Consider the following 17,326-nt stretch of genomic DNA (forward strand, 5'->3'; position numbering starts at 1 on the left):
AAAATAAAACAGATTCTAATTCATTTTTTGCAGGTTTTAGTCACAAAAGAAAACCCCCAAGAGTCAACAAACAAGTGTTCTGAACCTATACGATGAAAAAAGCGCATGCCATTCACACAGCATTGTTTAATCTCAGAAATTTTATACTCTACCCTAGGAATTACTTAACTACATGTTAAAMTCATGTGGATCTCCGATTTTTTTAAGGTAAATAATAGTAAAATACACTCAAGGGAAAAAACAACATTTATCAATATAATATTCCAGGAATCTTTGTAGAAATATTTTCCTATGGCTTTATCTGCCACAMCAGAAAGTGGACTGGCAGAGATGCTACACAAAATTTCACTTCTCTTCATGATTCTTACTTCTTTCAAGCTTCTAGTGAGGATTTAGAGCCAGTACTCCATGTATGAAGAGGCTTTGCTTTACCTGGAACTACAGCCTACTACAATGACTACAAAAATTTGAAATAAAAGACAGTTACAAACACTTAAAGTGGGTGTGTGACTTCATTGTATATAATTCTGTAGGAATGATAAAAGTCTGAAAATTAAGTGGGACTCCTTTCAGAGACTCTTAGTTTRCTTCTTAGAGGGCATGTTAAAGAAACCTGATAAGTTTTAGCAGGCAAGGACTCATTTCAACTCTGGAATTTCATGATTTAGAGCAACAAAAAAGACTTGTTAAGACCCCTCCTCTCTTGAAGAACATTTGTACATCTTTTGGGTCTGATTTGGAGAAAGCACCTTTTCCCATCCACCCTCTACTTTTTAGAAGCAAATTTGCAAACAGTCTGAAGACTAATGACTATCACTTGTTATTTCCGCAGGTACTTCAGCTAGAGTTCTTGTCTTGTTTTCTTTTAAGTGAAGCTGAGAGTAGTTCTTTTGTTTCCAAAATGGCAGAAAGGTTTCCACCAAAGAAGAAAATATGCTAGTGTAAGAGAGGAATACGATGTAGGACTTTCTAATCTACCTTTTTCGAGAAAAAAAATGGAACTGAAAATCAAATTGAACAAGTAGTGAGGGTGATAAAATCATGGATGGCAACTGATCACTTGTCTGTCAGAACAAGCAAGCAGAAATCGTCTCTGATAAAACAGCAAGTGGGATCATCGTTACCGAACATGAGTAACAAAGGGGAACAGTTGTAGAAATGCAGGAAGAGATAACCTCAATCTGAATAAAGCCAGATTACTGATTATTAAACCATCAGTAACATATTAAAGTGATTAGAAAATACAGATTTCTAAATATGTTAAATGGTTTCAGTACATCCTTGTAAACTTAAACAATTCACCTAACTTCACAAAGAAACAGAATGAGCTTAGTTGCCACAGCATGACATAAGTTCAAGAATCCGACAGACATCTTAACACAGGCAGGAAATCAGTAACTACTTGACTTAGCAAAGAGAATGAACTGTCAGCAGACAGTTCAAAGAAGCCTCRGAGGTGAATAAATGGAAAACTGAAAATCAGTAATTCTTTGTAAGGTACTCTGCAAGAGTAATGACAGCATAGGAAAAAATACCAAAAAAAGCAAATCAGGGTAGAGACGTATATAGAACTTTCAATAACAAAAACCTAAAACTTAATTTATTTCATTGAACGAGATATATAGGAAAGGACTTCTCTACGCTGCAAGTGCGGTGTTGATTCTACTCTTCCTAGCCCCCTAGAGATACTAAACATGAGGCAAACTCCTAAAATACTCCTTGCTAGGTGCAAGTCASCACTGATCTAGTAGTGGAAATGGGTTTCCACCAGACTGTACTGCACCACGCAGAAGCTAAAAAGTCCTCTCTCCTGTCTCAYGGGTGCAAATGTAGCACCACATAAATGAGGTAGTACAGTTTCTGCACCTGAGCTAGTAGGTCTGTAATGTACTGTGTCATATGGATTTTCTGGCTTAGGCCTGCAATAATTTGCAGACCYCTGTACTATACTGTTTTGCACAGAGAACGCATGCCTTTAAAAAAGAAATATGAAGAATATCCCAGCGAATTCTGAAAACATGAGATATGATATGATCAGTCATCAAAGTGGGAGGCTACACTATTACCTTAAACAAGTTTAACTTTAGTTTGTTTTTTAATACAGAGGGGTCCAGAATTTCCTGAATTTCCTTTCAAAAATTACAACAACTCTGTACTTCAGCCAAAAGGTCATCTAGTAGTAAGACACAGTGATAGGAAAAACATTATTAGGAACTTGTGGTCTTCATGTATTTAYGAACCTCATGCATTGTAAATTTATTTCTATTGCAGGTTCCCTATTCATGCCAGTGCAAATTAAAGGGCTTTCATGCACATGAGTACTTGGACCTAATGTGACAGCTCCTTGGAAAGCTGAACTCAGAAATAAAAGAAGTCATAGTCTGGTCAGAGATACGCAATCATAAAAATGTGGAGTGTACCCAAAATACTGAGATAAACGTTAAGAAAAAAAGAACAACACTGCATGAATTACATTTAAAGCCTGAAGAAAATTACTAAATGGATTACTTTTATCCTACTAGATCATGACAGACTATTCTGGCAATGCTGGTACTCAACTTTGGCAAATGAGTATTTGGGAGAGACATTTAATTATGTAAAATAGGCACCCCAAAAGTTAAAAATTATAGTAATTATGAGTTTTGATCCTGTTTCAGATTACACCTTTATAGCTTCCCACTGGTTTTGGTACCTACCAATTTTTTCCAATTGTTTAGATACATGTAGCGAATTTTCCCAAAGTTTGCATCTGAAACACTTAGCTAAAATCAGAGAGTTTAGTAATGCAGAAAAGTTGTTTTTACGAGAAGCCAGAAAATCAGTTAACCCTGTAAAAATAAGATAAACTTGTATTAATCAAATCAAGTGTAATTTATTATTAAATGTACAAAAAAGGATTAAATTTTACCATACATCTAGTAACTCTTAYGCCATTTCTAAATATTTTGCCAGTATCTTGTGTCAAAGTAAAGTCTTGAATAGGAATGCATCCCAGCTGAGCCTGAATAAGACTGGAAAATAAATATTTATTCTTTGGTATGTAAGCAGCACTCCTAAGCAAAGCGTAACATCATAAAAGTTTCTATAAGAAAACAAAGTTCAAAATAAAAACAATGAAATATAAGATCTGATCTGCTGTACAATAACACAGAAATTTCAGCAGGGACTTCAACATCCAAAAGTGACTGCTTTTTAATAAAATGTAACAAGATAATATAGTATTTACCAGTTTACTTTCATTTCTCTTGTTTTTATCTTCCCTTCCATTGGAAACCTACATATGAAAAGATACAAATTTTCCACCATTCACTTTAATTACTGCTAAAAATATACCTTCTTTTTCCAATGTATTTAACTCTTATACCTGATAGTTATCTTGTTTTTATCTCTATTCAGAGAGTTCAATGTTTTCTTTTCATTTGTTCTTAACTTGACATCTAGAAATTCTGTGCAGCTGGAGATCATTGTAACCTGTAACAATATAACTTTTTTATTATTTTCTTCTTTGTCATTTTTCCACTATTTCTTCCAACTTTTTCTAGTATCATTGCCAAAAAATTTTCTTGTTTCAACACTATGACCATGAAAAGATGGTCAATCAGTCCTTCCTAATACTGACCAACTTTCTTTCATCTTCCTATACAGGTCATTATATGATAAAAAAACAAAGATTTTTCATGAAACTGTTAAATGATTATCCTACTTGAACTTATCAAAAACCAACTGCACTGCTAACACTTTATGACATGCAATTCAAGTAGCAACAGTTTTTCTTGTTTGCTGTATATTTCACTAGGCTTTCACCACTCCTTAGTAACAAGGATAGCTATATGAGAACAGYTATATTCCATTTCTTCATGGCCATTTTATTCTATCACAGTATTTGCTTGAAATCAAAATACGTTCTATGACAATACAGTTGCACAAATTACCTGTGATGTAATGAACAGAAGAAAATGACTTAAAACAATCATGTTCATTCAAAAATAACATCTGCTTTTCACGTAGCTGTTTTTTGCAATAAAATTGAATTAATAACACAAGACAAAAGGGTATTTTACACATAAACAGAACTGCCTCAGCATCATTATATCTTCATAAGCAAGTTTAGTAACAGAGGAAAAACYTGGAAATCTAAAGCCCTCTGAGTACAAAGCCTCAAAATTTCTGCGTGTGTAATTCATTTAGATATATTTTCTAAAGTCTTATACTTCATAAAAACAAAGCCTGAGCTCTTTAAAGGAAATTAATTTTTCTGAAACATATCTTTGATTCTTTTTAAAATCAGATATATGTAAATTTTATTTAAAAAGTTAATTACCAGTTCACTTAAAGTCTCTGTTCCTTTAATTTTGAAAAACTGTTTCACTGTATCAAATGCAATATAATACCATGCCATTAATCTTCCAGTCTCTGTAAAAGAAGAATATAAAAAAAAAAGCCAAATATTTTTTCAGTGTATATTTTAAGTCACAAAAATAGAATTCTTTTTCTTATTACAGGGCTCGATGAGATTTAACACCATTGACTGAAGATATTAATGCACCCAGCTGTCTGATAGATATTACTGACCCCATCACAAAGCGGCAGAAAGCAGTATGTGCCAGTTACAGTTTTCTCCARTGAAGATGAATTCACACTAATATATCAGACTGTGAACTGTGGTTGCTGAGAAGCCAACCACTTCTAGCAGCAGATTGTAGAGAAGAGCTGGTATTGATAAAACCTCTCCTTCTTTGCACTGTGTCACAGACCTATTATCCTGTGATAATGTTCTACACTTTTATCCTAATCTGCAACAAAATTTCCAGCAACATCAAAAGGTAGGATCTGCACAGTGATCAAAGTTAAGAGAATAAGACTTCCATGATTTGTTAAATTAACTTTATCACATATTCTATGCACACTACTGTGCCCAGATCCTGCCCTCTCCTACATCAATGTGTTGCCATTAGTGGTTCACAAGAACAGCTATGGCCCTCTGCGGTTTGCTGCTATCTCAACACCACTTTTGAAAAATAGTTTATTAAAAAAAAAAAAGTTACCTGTTGGTTTGAAATTATTTGCTTTATCCATCCTAATCAAATCAAAAGATGATAAATCATTTAAGTTCTTCAAACACAGTTCTGTCCACCATTTGGAAAAAAAAAAAAAAAAAAGTATTCTTAGTACATGCAACCCAGGAACAACATCATCTAACTGCAATGACCATATACCAGAGTAGTTCCACTGAACTCGAGAAAAGGTCATAGAATACAGTCCTGCTCCTACTTAAGTTGAATACAATTTCCTCTGGGGAAAGTTCATATCCTCAAAGATACCTGATACAAGACAGCCCAACTCTTCTAGAAAAGCACAAGCAATAAAGTTAAAGAAACTAGATCCAAGAAACATAGGCTATTTAAATTCTAAATGACAGACCTGAGAACTCACAGTATTTATACAAAAGATTTCTACTAAAGTTGTAACACTTAAATAGTTGAAATTTCAAATATCCACAGGTATTTATGAGTCTTTCATTGGGTATTTTTGCACTGTACTAACTGCATTTGTGTTTACCGCAGTAAACYTATTTACCTGCTGGTGTTGCTTATCTACATGAGGATGATCAAAGTGTTTTGTTTGTTTTTATCTTTTTCAAAACCAAGGAAATTAAAAGGCAAAAGTGACATTAATACAATGTTGAGAATTTAAACATAAGTTGCTAAAGCACTCAAAGTGATAGTTCCCATAGCAACTAGAACTCATTCACATCACAAATGCAATATAGGAAAACATAACTAACAATATATATATTACTATAAAATATTTCATGTGTGCAGGTGAAGTGAGCTACAGTTTCTGTAACAGCTTAAAAAGAGGTTGCTTATGAAATCAAAGCACTTCAAGGTAATACAGTCCACATCTAAAAGCATTTGGAAGAGTGGCCTTCCATGCCTTATACCGTACAAGCTTATTTAGGTCAGAACATGCTTTACTCCATCCGTTCTTTTCAACCTGCATTCCAAAAATAGAAATGTCCTGATCTAAAGGAGATGGAAAACAATGGAAAGAGCACAAAAACTGTATTTATTTGCTTACTGATAAATAACTTTGTTTTTTATCTGCAATAAAAAATGTTTTTGTGTGTCTTATATTTGGAGATTTCAGCAGCACTGTATATGGTTAGAGATATCTGGAAGCAGGTCCTTTTATGCCTTATGCAAAGTAACATCAACTAATCCCAGTATCAACCACAGATGCTTCTATATTTTTTTTTTAGAATGTTCTATTTTTTGTGTAAAATTCAGTAAATGTGTAGTGAAATCCAAGTAATGCATATACAAATTTCAGAATATACCTCAATCTATACCATATTTTCATGCACCCGGCCCCCTTCAGATATTTAAGTTCTATATGGTATAATATACAAATCTACAGAAATAGGATGGATACTTGTGGACTTTCACTGAAGAATCGTAGAATTGATAAGGTTGGAAGGGACCTCTGGAGATCATCCAGTCCAACCCTCAAACAAGTGGCCCATATGGGGATTGAACCCACGGCCTTCCCATTATTAGTACCACGCTCTAACTAACTGAGATAAACCTATATTGAATTATAATTTTAGATTCATTATAAAAATTAAAAAAAGAGTTGTATACTATTTTCAGATTGGGAACATCAGAGGCACTGATCCCCAAATTATTTAGTCAGCTGTGTATTTTCTGACAGAATTGTATTCAATTAAAAAATAGAATTAAAAAAAAACTTAAATGAAATGACTGTTTTATTCAAGTCTCAAAAAAGAAAAATCTTCCAGTAATTTTTACAATATAACAGAAAAACTTGGTACTGCTAAATGCAATTGGTCTTTTTGTAACTGTAAATTTGGATGCTTCATTCTCACATTGTTATTCACCTGAAGAGCACATACAATCTTTTCTATTATCTAATTGCATCTTCTTATTTCACTGTTATTGTATTATATATTTGCTATTCATATACAACACTTAGAATGAATTTTGAATTAACATAGCAAATAATCCTTAAGAGAATCTACTAAATCAGTGCATCTGAGATATGACTTGAAATTATATGGAATACTTCATGCATAGAAATGTTCAAAAACTACAAGTCTTCCCTCCACACACCTAAGCAAAATGAGTAATTCAAGTCTTCAAGTGCCAAATTTCCAGGTAACAAACAAACAGTATACTAAAAGGTATTTCTCTAGTAGAAGGTGCTATGGTCTGAGGGAGTGGAATTGTCATATCATACTAGTCCAGATGCCTGAAGTGAAACCACACAATATGCATATTGTAACTTATCAAAAATACAGAATTTAAGAGTTGTTCCAATCCTCCAGTTCACTGAATACATCACTGGACAAGATCTGCCACATCCTGAACTTCTCTGAGACACTTTTTTCACGTTATTTATGTATTTGTGAATGATGTGTGCAAAAATATCCACCATTTAAAGACAGTGTGTTCTCTTTCTACATCTGATGTTTATTATAATATACTACACATACTATAATCCTGCAATTTTAAAATGCTTCAGAATAAGGTGAAATTGTTTAAAGTTTTACAACATTTGTTTTTGAGGTGAAATTTATGACACAGAGAAGATGACAATTTCTGAAACAGGACTTTTTGAAAGTATGTAAACAAATTAATGAAAGCAAACGAGATAAAAGAATGGAAGGAGAATTAGCAAAAATGATAAGCATGCAAATTTAAAGTTATCTGTGTGCTAAGTTTTATTTCTGAGTATGCATATATATAGATGAGGTAGGTAGAGGCATTTTTTCCTTCTTTATACAACAAATGTTTTTATACTAGTCAAAATACACTGACAGTGTTCCAAAAGTATGGAGCAATAATTAAATTAAATCAATAGCATAACATACTAGATTGTGCTTATTCTATGAACAAATCCATTGAAATTAATGGAGACACTTAATTTGAAAAAGTATGAATAAATCTGGCCTAAATGTAACATTTTACCGAAAAAGCTCAGAAGTCACTGACCTTGTAATTTTGCTTCAATTCCAGCTTTATCCAATCCAGATGAAAAACCTTCAAGAGGAGACAAATGACTTTTTAATCTAATACAATTATGTACTTCATCCTCAATATTATAACCTATCAAAATTGATTTGCTCATTTTAGGAGCCCGACAAAATACCCAAAAGTGAAATATTTGTAAACATTTAATATTCTGGCAACAAATTCAGAGCCGTACACAGTGCAAGTACATAAGCACACAGTAGTGTGTGTTAGAACAGATGTGAAAAGCTAAAAGCTGCAGATGCTCCCCTATATAACATATCAGAGTCCTAAGCATTGTGGAAATGTTGGCAAGAAACTTGCTGGTAAATACTATTTCCAAAGCTAAATACCAACAAAGTTGCAAAATGTTATGTAAAATTTTCYTATTTTAGAATACTGGAGACTACCTAAGTTATAAAATCTGTTCAAGTACTAGTTGTGTTATGTCCCAGCCCCATGCATAAGACTGAAAAACTAGTCCTCAGCAGGTTGCTAATGACTTCATAGTCATGTTTATGGCAAGTGGCCAGTGATAAAGGTATGATCAACACTAGCTACTAAGATGCTGTTTCAAGTTGAAGACTTCAGTATTAAGATTATTAAAACTTTGTTTTAGTAAAGATATGCAATATTAAGCAAAAGTTCCTTCTTAGCAGCAGATTTTATATTCAGTGCTGAACACTACATTACGGTTTCATACTGCATTCATACATGGCCCAGTGTACTAACATGGAAAGAAACGGATAATTACGAAGCTCTAAATGCCTTCTTCATGTTTTTAAAGTTATGCCATCCTGAAACACTTATTACTTATATTAATGCAATTGGAATTACTTTCCTTAAAATGTTACAGATCACACTAGACATCTCATCTTCAACCTCTAATGAAACAGTACTCCATTAGAACAAAAGAAACAAAGTGTATCTAATATAGTAGACTACAGCCTAGTGTCATAATTTAGATCAAAACGAACAAACCATAATGAGTTGGATTTTTTAATGCTCTAATGTACAAAAATGTTGATCGTATCCATTCCAAAGCTACAGTGACATCTGTGATGGTATGCAGCACTATTTCTGCATTTAAATGTTCAACAAGATGCCTGTGCAAGCTAGCAAGAAAACAAACAAACTGTAAGCATATTTTTCAATTAGTAATAGAAAAAGTACTAAACTATTTTTGAAAGCAACAATTTTAGTTACTTTACTGCAAACTGTTGACTTTAATCAGTGAGGCCAACAGAATACAGTGAATAATATATAAATAATCAAAATGTAATTTGTTGTTACGATTTAATATATAGCAATCAAAAATAATTCTTTCAACTGTGTTGTTTCATGATTATTTAGAAAACAAAGCTATGCATATTTACAGCTTACAGCACAGTGTTGAATATATGTGAAAAAATAAACCTTAACCAGATTACATGAGATAGATTTCCTGTTTTATTCTTTAGTATCTTAACCTTCCTATATATCTGACTCTACTGATATTTTGTTCACATCAAGAGAATTCTGTAGCCTGGTATTTTCTAAACTCTGTTGTCTACATATTCAAAGACATGCTTTGGATTCAATTCTTGCTTTTTTGGGTCTTTCTAATATGCACTTTTTCAGTTTAAGTTTTACAACAGGAATCTACAAATAACCTTCTTTGTTAAGTTTAAGATGACCTAGAGTTGTTTTTTATCTTCTCTAAACATATGTATCATCATGTCTGAAAGACACAAAATACATGTTAATAAATGAGTTGTTAGACTTGGAGATTGATCATCATATTGCTATCAAAATGTAGTTTATTTTTTAGAAAGATCTGCATATCTACAAGTACAAATTCTAAACTGAAAAAACCCCTTTGAAGTGAATGAACTTCGGTTCATTCATTCACTGAAATGAGTGATCTCATTTACAAGCAAAGCCAATCAACTGAAATTAGTTTAAATACAAGAAAAACTGTTCRAAGTTCATCTCTGATACTACGCTTTCATGAACTGAAGTAGATATGAAGCAGCTCACCTATTCACTGAATTTTAATATTTATGTGGTATCATAGGAATGCTCTAAAACTCAACTTTATTTCTCTAATTACTATAAATGAACTGACTGATAGTGTATTGTTGGCTACTACCATGTACTACTGCTTCATCCACCCAGAACAAACATGGTACTTTTAATCTCTTTCATTTTATCTTCAGTGACTGCTCACATATAAGGCTTCTTTCACTTTCCATCACTGTACTGGCAACATACAATTATATTCCCTGCTCAGTTCCCGAATTTTGCCTCCTCTAAGATGCATTTTCTTTCCTCTTTCTCACCAGTGGAACTGCTAAYCTAAATCTTAGAAGTTTGCTATTTCAAATATTGTTTAAAGAAAAATACATTTTGTAAATACAGATAAGAAAGTATGTTGAAAACTCCACAGCTACAAGCAGTCTTTTCCTATTTCTGCTATGTGCATGTTCTAAAGATGAATAAGCTCTTCTTTTTGTCTCCTGTTCTTTTCATGTATCAAGCAAAATTCGATTCTTTAAAAATGAATTTCTAAGGAAACTGCTACAACTCCATTATTGTAAATATGTAGATATGTAAATATATATGAATATGTAAATATGTATAGATATGTAAATATTCTCTGCTTTTCTTATTTAAGCCTCTGACTTGCTGCTGATCTGATAAAACAGAAGCTGTTACTTCTGAATAGCTTGATTTGGTTTTCCTTTGATTCTTAAGTTTCTCCCAAATAGATCAAAATAACCCCCAAACCACACTCTTAGAAATTATGAAATATTGCTATCTTCAATATAGTGTACTTAGGAAAATTGTTTAGTTACCTGCTCTCTATTATATCTGCACCACTTAACATCTGTATATACTTCTCCCTTGTACTCAAACGAGTCATGATAACTGCTGTAGCTGTAGTGTCAAACTGAAAAAAACCCAAAAAACTGCAAGAAACTTCCAGTTGAATATGCACTACATACCAATGCATGAAAGCACTAAAACTGTTTTCTCAAAACGCATGTTTAAATCATTGTTGAATGCCAAAGCATGCATAACTTAAAGGCAAGTTCTAACTCATGTGAGTAGTGAGCAGGACTTCAGCATTCCAACCCCACCATCAAGCCGCTCACCACACCAACCTATTTGCACTCTATACACATATATACCAGAGACATTTCTAGAAAAAAAACACAGATCTGAAAATTTACTGACTTCTTTATGAGGATCACAGTGAAGTGTTTGTAACCATAACCAGAAAAAGTAATTTACTAACAATGAATTCTCATTAGTAATCTCCAAATATTAGAAACATCTTCAGATTTTTTACACAGCAGGGTGAGGTGGTGCTTTTCAAATGACAATGCAAAAGTAAACAGATTTTTTCTTGAACACAATGTTACCCTATACTAATTTAACTATAAATAACAAAACTGTAAAAACCAAATGTTGCAATAAAGTGGCTGGTATTGCTATTTCTTTGTCAAGTTTCTACTGACCTGCTTTAACATAGCATCAGCATAAAAAAAAGCATTAACTTACTTGAGGCCTTCCTGCTCTCCCAATCATTTGCAGAATATCAGTTTCACTGTACTCCTGGAACATTCCTCCAACATAATGCATTGTGGATTTTATAACCACCAGGTGTGCAGGTAGATTGACTCCCATAGCTAAGGTACTAGTAGTAACTACATCAAATTAAAGTATATTGATTTCAAGATTAAATATATTGTTTTCAGCATTAAAAYGTCTGCCTATTATCAACATTTTAAAATAAGCAGCAAATAAGTGGCTAATTTTCATTGCTAAGAGCTCTTATTTTCCAACAAAGTGAGTGGGAATTAAGGGCATTTTCCATTACACAAAATTAGACATAGAATACTGATATATATTTGCATAACAATTTCAGTATATCTGATTATCAGTATAGACACTATCAACTATTCTTTAAGAAGATCAAACACATCCCAGATATTCTAGCTATTTCTTCATATTTGCAGATAATCCAGAATCCAACTTATCTTCACTATAAAACACATTCTGAAGTAAGATTTATTCACATTTCTTCATGGATAGATACTTGAATATCTATCAGCCAAAGCCTGATCTTGCTTTGTAGTCATCAGTATCTTTAAAATTTTTTTCTTAAGTCTTTAATCATTACCATTGTTTCTATTCATGGTACCAAAACAGAACCACCACTATTACTATAATAGTACTTTAACAATACCCACTCTCATCAGGAAAACATCAGTCAGATTTGTTCATGTGCAAATTCTCTCTCTCATTTTTTAGTTCACATATATATTGAGTGCTGGGCACTGAAAATGGAAAGGCAGCTATACAGGTCAACTGATGGAACTGTTTCTTTATTCCAATTCCTTTTTTTGAAATGAAAACTGAAATTAATCAGTTATGGGTACATCAGGAAAGAAGACTCCAACCTAAATTAAAGGTATATAATCTCAACAGAACTATTGTTTTTCCTATTGTGGTAGTAGGTAAACCAGAAATATTTGACAAAAGAAATGACCTAACCATACAAAAAGTTGCAGAGACAAGTTACTTATGAGTGCAATCAGATCTTAGAGATGCATAGTCCATGTATGTATTTACACTGCAAGTATACATGTGCTCTTTTTCAAGGCCAAAGAATTTTTCTCCTCTGCAAAACCTGTAAAAGTTGTATTCAAACCCTACCCCCTTCACACTCATAGACAAATTAGGCATAGTATGACAATGCACTTTTACTTTTCTCTTAGTTGCAGAAATATAATTCTAGCATTTCAGATGACCGTGAAACATTCATAGGAACTATATATCTCAAATGACTTGAGAACTGATAAGCAACTTGGCATTCTTTTAGTGATAGCTCATATATGCATTCACATTGTGTTCAGCTCTAGCATAGGGTATCAAAGTCCTTTTCGCAAACAGCGATTGCAGAATTACTGTCTCCTGCGACTTCAGAAATGCCACAGCAGTTGGCAAAGTCATACACAGAGCTCTGGGCGGCCGAAGTATAGTTAATGGCAGGGGTGATGAAACCTTTTAATGGTATCATGGATACCACAACTCTGGCAAAACATGCCATCATCGTAGTAAGTGGATCTACCTTAAAAATTCATATTGAGTTACAACAATCACTGTACAGAAATGAAAAAWCCACAAATCTTTCAATGTTCTACATGAACTACCTACACAGTTCTCCAAAGGGTTTGAACTTCYATATGAAAAAGAGAAAGCCTAGATGAGATGAGACCATCATGTCTCAAGCGGACACCTTCTTCTAGGTAACAGCAGACGGAACATTTATCAGGAGTCTCTGTTAAAACACCTTGCACGGGAACTTGCCTATGCAAGAAGCATAAAACTGAAAGATTACTTTCAGGGAAGCCGCAGCTACAAAGGACACAAGCAAGGAAAGCATCATGTGAAGCTGAGAAAAGCAGCAATAACAGAGCACTGCACTCCAACATGCTGGCTGAACAATACTAAAGGGAAATGAACATGGCCACTTTGTAAGAATATATGAGAGAGAGTGACCTCTGTTTATGCTGAAAAGAAGAAAAGTACTCTGGACCTTAGTGACAGGGTACATATAGACTCATAGTGTAAAAGTACATGTGAATCATAAAAATATTTTTATTATTCTGGATTTCACAAAGTAATTCCAAAGGCTAGTCATAAATAATAGAATCTGAAACTTTACCACTTACAAATATCCATCTTCTCAAGCCACGTAAACAGCATTCTGACTTGAATTTAAATTAAATTAAATTAAATTTACTTACAGAGTACTGGTATATCTCCTACAGTAAAAGCTCCTTCAATTATTTTTCTATCAGATAGCTCCATGCCCGCATGATGGTAAGCCACACCATACATCAGAAGATCTGATAATGAAATAACTATAACCATTATTTTACTCGAGTTTACTCAAGCAAATATTCATTCACAGAGCTAAAAAGCAGTAGGTTATACTTACCTCTCAGTTTGGAATCTTTCAATGAATTTGCAGATCTCTGTAATCTACCCAACATAGAAAAACAACAATAATAAATCTTTAAAATCCCAAAACAGAATCACTAATGTAAGCAGAATATGCACAGGAACTGCTATGTTTTCAAAATGCACAATTACCGCACTAAAGATTCTAAGAAGTATTCCTTGACATGTACATTTATTTTTTCCATATTTTCCTGCAGTTCTACTGCATTTGTGCTATTAAATATGTACTTAGTTTATAACTACATGTGAGAATATCAAAAGGACATCACATTAAAACATCTTTTGAAATACACAGTCTTTGGTTAATTCCAGCAGCTACCCCTCCCAGCTTTCCAAAGGCAACAAACTGATTCTCTGAGGCAGCTGCTGCAGCACTTTCAGCCCAGTCATCTTTCCAAGTTACAAAATACAATTCAGCGCTCTCAATCAGATGCAGATCTAGATACTTCTGATAGAAATGTAAGTGGCAATTAGGAAAGCAATGGAGATGCTTTGTTCACATAAGGCAAAGGAAAACATGGTCAAGATCCAAGATCAGGAAGATGTTTCTGCAGCTGCCATGATGGGACAATACAGTAATATTGGGTCATAGTCACTAACTAGTAATATGGGTCACGGCTGTATTTATTAAAGTGCCTGATACTGCAAAGACTTTTTATGAGCTTAACTTCTTACACTAGTAAGAATACGTCCAGTGAAAGTATTTATATGCTTAATCTTTGCAGTGCAAGACTTTATGAAGTCAATGAAAAATACTATTTTTAAGCAAATAAAATTCCCCAAGAGGAGTGTCAATTTACCAAAAAGAATGCTAATTGTGATGATGACTTTGTTGCAGATACTCTTCTGCCAGAAAGTGTAAAAGCAAGTTCAGTAAAGCAAGCAGACACATAACAATTAAAATAAAATACCTTTGTTTCTGTTCTATACTCAACAGAAATTTAGCATCTTTTGCAAGAACAGAAGCAGCCTGCTGTACTCCTTTTCTTGTTGCACAAAACTATAAATAAGAAAATATTTTGAGTCAACTGTTCTAAGAAAGAAACAAGTTTAAATGTGATAAAAAAAAAAAAAAGCTGTTGTACCACAAGTGCCGGTTTTTGTTCAGCATAAGTTTGTATAATACTAGCTATCTTGTAGTTAAGAGTTAAGTCAAACTTGAATTCTGTCTGATTGTCACTGCATGGAAAACCAAGAACAACTTTGCGTAGCTTCACAGGTCGGTGATCTTCATCTATTTTTAGACATACAGCAGGCATCTTACCATCTGAAAGCCATTCTGCAATCTTAAAAAAAAGAGTAGAACTTAAGCGATAAATTTCTGCTTTTAAGCATATTCTGTTCTAACTGCATTATTCACCTAAGATTAACTTATTTTTGTTATTCGAATGTGTTAACACATTTGACTTTGATTTTTTCATTAAAACCATAGGTGAAGGTCTGCTTTCTACAGGACCAATATAATTCGGATTGAAATCTTAGTCTGTTGAGATTTATACTTAGAAATGAAAATCACGTACAGAGATCTAAAACTGAAGCAAGTCCATACTCAGCTAAGAGTTCTATATTATTGTATGTCATTTGTTGTATTAGTATCAATCACACAGCTGCCATCACCTGACTGCCATCACCTTGCAGTACCAAAATGACAACTTTGTTATCTATCAATCTGAATTCAGAACTCCAGGTAAATTTTATAAAATATAACTATAATAATTAAAATACAGTTGAATTTTAACTTACATCTTCAGCATTTGGGATTGTTGCAGAAACAGCTACAAATCTCAAGGAAGGAACAGTGTCATGACTCTCTGAAAGACGCAAAAGAGAAGACTGAACAGTCTTCATCCGACTGACTACAACTTCTAATGTTGCGCCACGGCTTTCATCCTTTATAACATGGACCTATTAAGAATTTTAAAACATTTGCAAAATACTTCTTCTGTTACAACTTATGCATACGTTAAATATATATCTGATGCACTATCTAAGAGGTTATTAGAAGAGATTATCCTTTTACCTTCAAGAACAAAAACAGCTTCTAAAAATTATTTTTCTTTACCTCGTCAATGAGAAACAGTCGCACAAGCTGCACTATAGAGTTGTCTCTCCACCTTCTAGTCATGCTATCCCATTTCTCCTAGGAGAAAAAAAAATGACAAAAGGAGAAAAATGTTTACAAAGACAAGGTATACTAAAAGTAGAAGTGTAAGGAGACATGCCTACACATGATAATCTCTTTAAATAAAATCAATCAAATGAATTCAAGCTGTACCATGTATGGTTTATCTGGCACATTATTATATTGCTAACTGTTGTTTATATGCAGTGAAGTATGCGTAGGAGTTTTCGGACAAGGACAAAGATCTTAAATTAGTCTGAAATTCACTCCTCATGAACAAAAAGGGGCAGGCCCAGCAGCATGTATTTCTAGACTACTTATGACTGTTCATTCTAGATTATTGTAAGAACTTGGATTAAAACCTACAGGTGTAGTTATAATAATATGAGCATGCTGTATTTCAAATAGATCATCCATCTCTGTATCTCCTGTCAGTTCTTTGCAGCTGAGTCCTATGAGTCCAAATTTTTCTTTCCAGTCATCAAAACGCTGACTGCACAGAGCTTTTATTGGAGCCACTAAAAATAATACAAAATTATAAGAGTTATAGCAAGAAAAGCAAATCTTCAACTACACCGCTAAAGATGCTAAATGCTTACATTTTGAAGACACTATCCTGAATTTAATTCTTCAATTTTCAGCTTTGCTCCTAAAACCACAAAATTCAAAATTGGCTTGCTACTCTTCTCTTATGCATAAATCAGCTTTGAGCTCTGGGTCACAGTTCTTCCTACCAGCAACTGGAAACAGAGTCCTTGAATTAAATGTATTTACGCTCCCTCATAATTGTGATTTTTTTCTAAATCACACGTGAAAAAAAAAAATCACTTGGCTATCAGAATCTGGCAAAGGCTTTCTCACAGGCACAAGAAACCACAGGGAAGACCATCCTTTCTAATGAAAGATCATACAAATGCGACTCTCACTCCAGTTCTGAGTACAATTTCTTTGGGCTCTCTGCACTTAGACAAAAAGGGGGGTTATAAATGAGAAACCACCTATAAGCAGGAAATCGTATCCTAGAGGAAATCAAATCTATTTACAACTAAATGTACAATTAATTGTAGTCACTGTCATACAGAGCAGCTACCAGCACAGGTAGCAGTTCCGACACTGGTACTGATGAACAGACTCTTAAAATAAACTAAATAAGCTT

General features: G+C 33.5%; 1 protein-coding gene across 1 annotated transcript in view; it reads right to left on the minus strand.

Annotated features, from left to right (window-relative positions):
* HFM1 (helicase for meiosis 1) overlaps positions 1-17,326 on the minus strand; it is a 51,619-nt gene that overhangs the window by 11,674 nt on the left and 22,619 nt on the right. Inside the window, exons 9-25 of the mRNA XM_085303550.1 lie at positions 16,537-16,688; positions 16,111-16,188; positions 15,792-15,953; positions 15,134-15,334; positions 14,960-15,048; positions 14,026-14,069; positions 13,832-13,933; positions 11,580-11,725; positions 10,871-10,965; positions 9,015-9,148; positions 8,016-8,063; positions 5,046-5,126; positions 4,322-4,413; positions 3,365-3,471; positions 3,227-3,274; positions 2,914-3,011; positions 2,697-2,828 (exon numbers count right to left, since the gene is read on the minus strand). Coding sequence (XP_085159676.1) covers positions 2,697-2,828; positions 2,914-3,011; positions 3,227-3,274; positions 3,365-3,471; positions 4,322-4,413; positions 5,046-5,126; positions 8,016-8,063; positions 9,015-9,148; positions 10,871-10,965; positions 11,580-11,725; positions 13,832-13,933; positions 14,026-14,069; positions 14,960-15,048; positions 15,134-15,334; positions 15,792-15,953; positions 16,111-16,188; positions 16,537-16,688 — 1,809 coding nt within the window. The remainder of the gene's footprint in view (positions 1-2,696; positions 2,829-2,913; positions 3,012-3,226; positions 3,275-3,364; positions 3,472-4,321; positions 4,414-5,045; positions 5,127-8,015; positions 8,064-9,014; positions 9,149-10,870; positions 10,966-11,579; positions 11,726-13,831; positions 13,934-14,025; positions 14,070-14,959; positions 15,049-15,133; positions 15,335-15,791; positions 15,954-16,110; positions 16,189-16,536; positions 16,689-17,326) is intronic.

The sequence above is a fragment of the Rhea americana genome, unplaced genomic scaffold (assembly GCF_003343005.1).
Source record: "Rhea americana isolate MKP2758 unplaced genomic scaffold, rheAme1 scaffold_2, whole genome shotgun sequence".
Lineage (NCBI taxonomy): Eukaryota > Metazoa > Chordata > Aves > Rheiformes > Rheidae > Rhea > Rhea americana.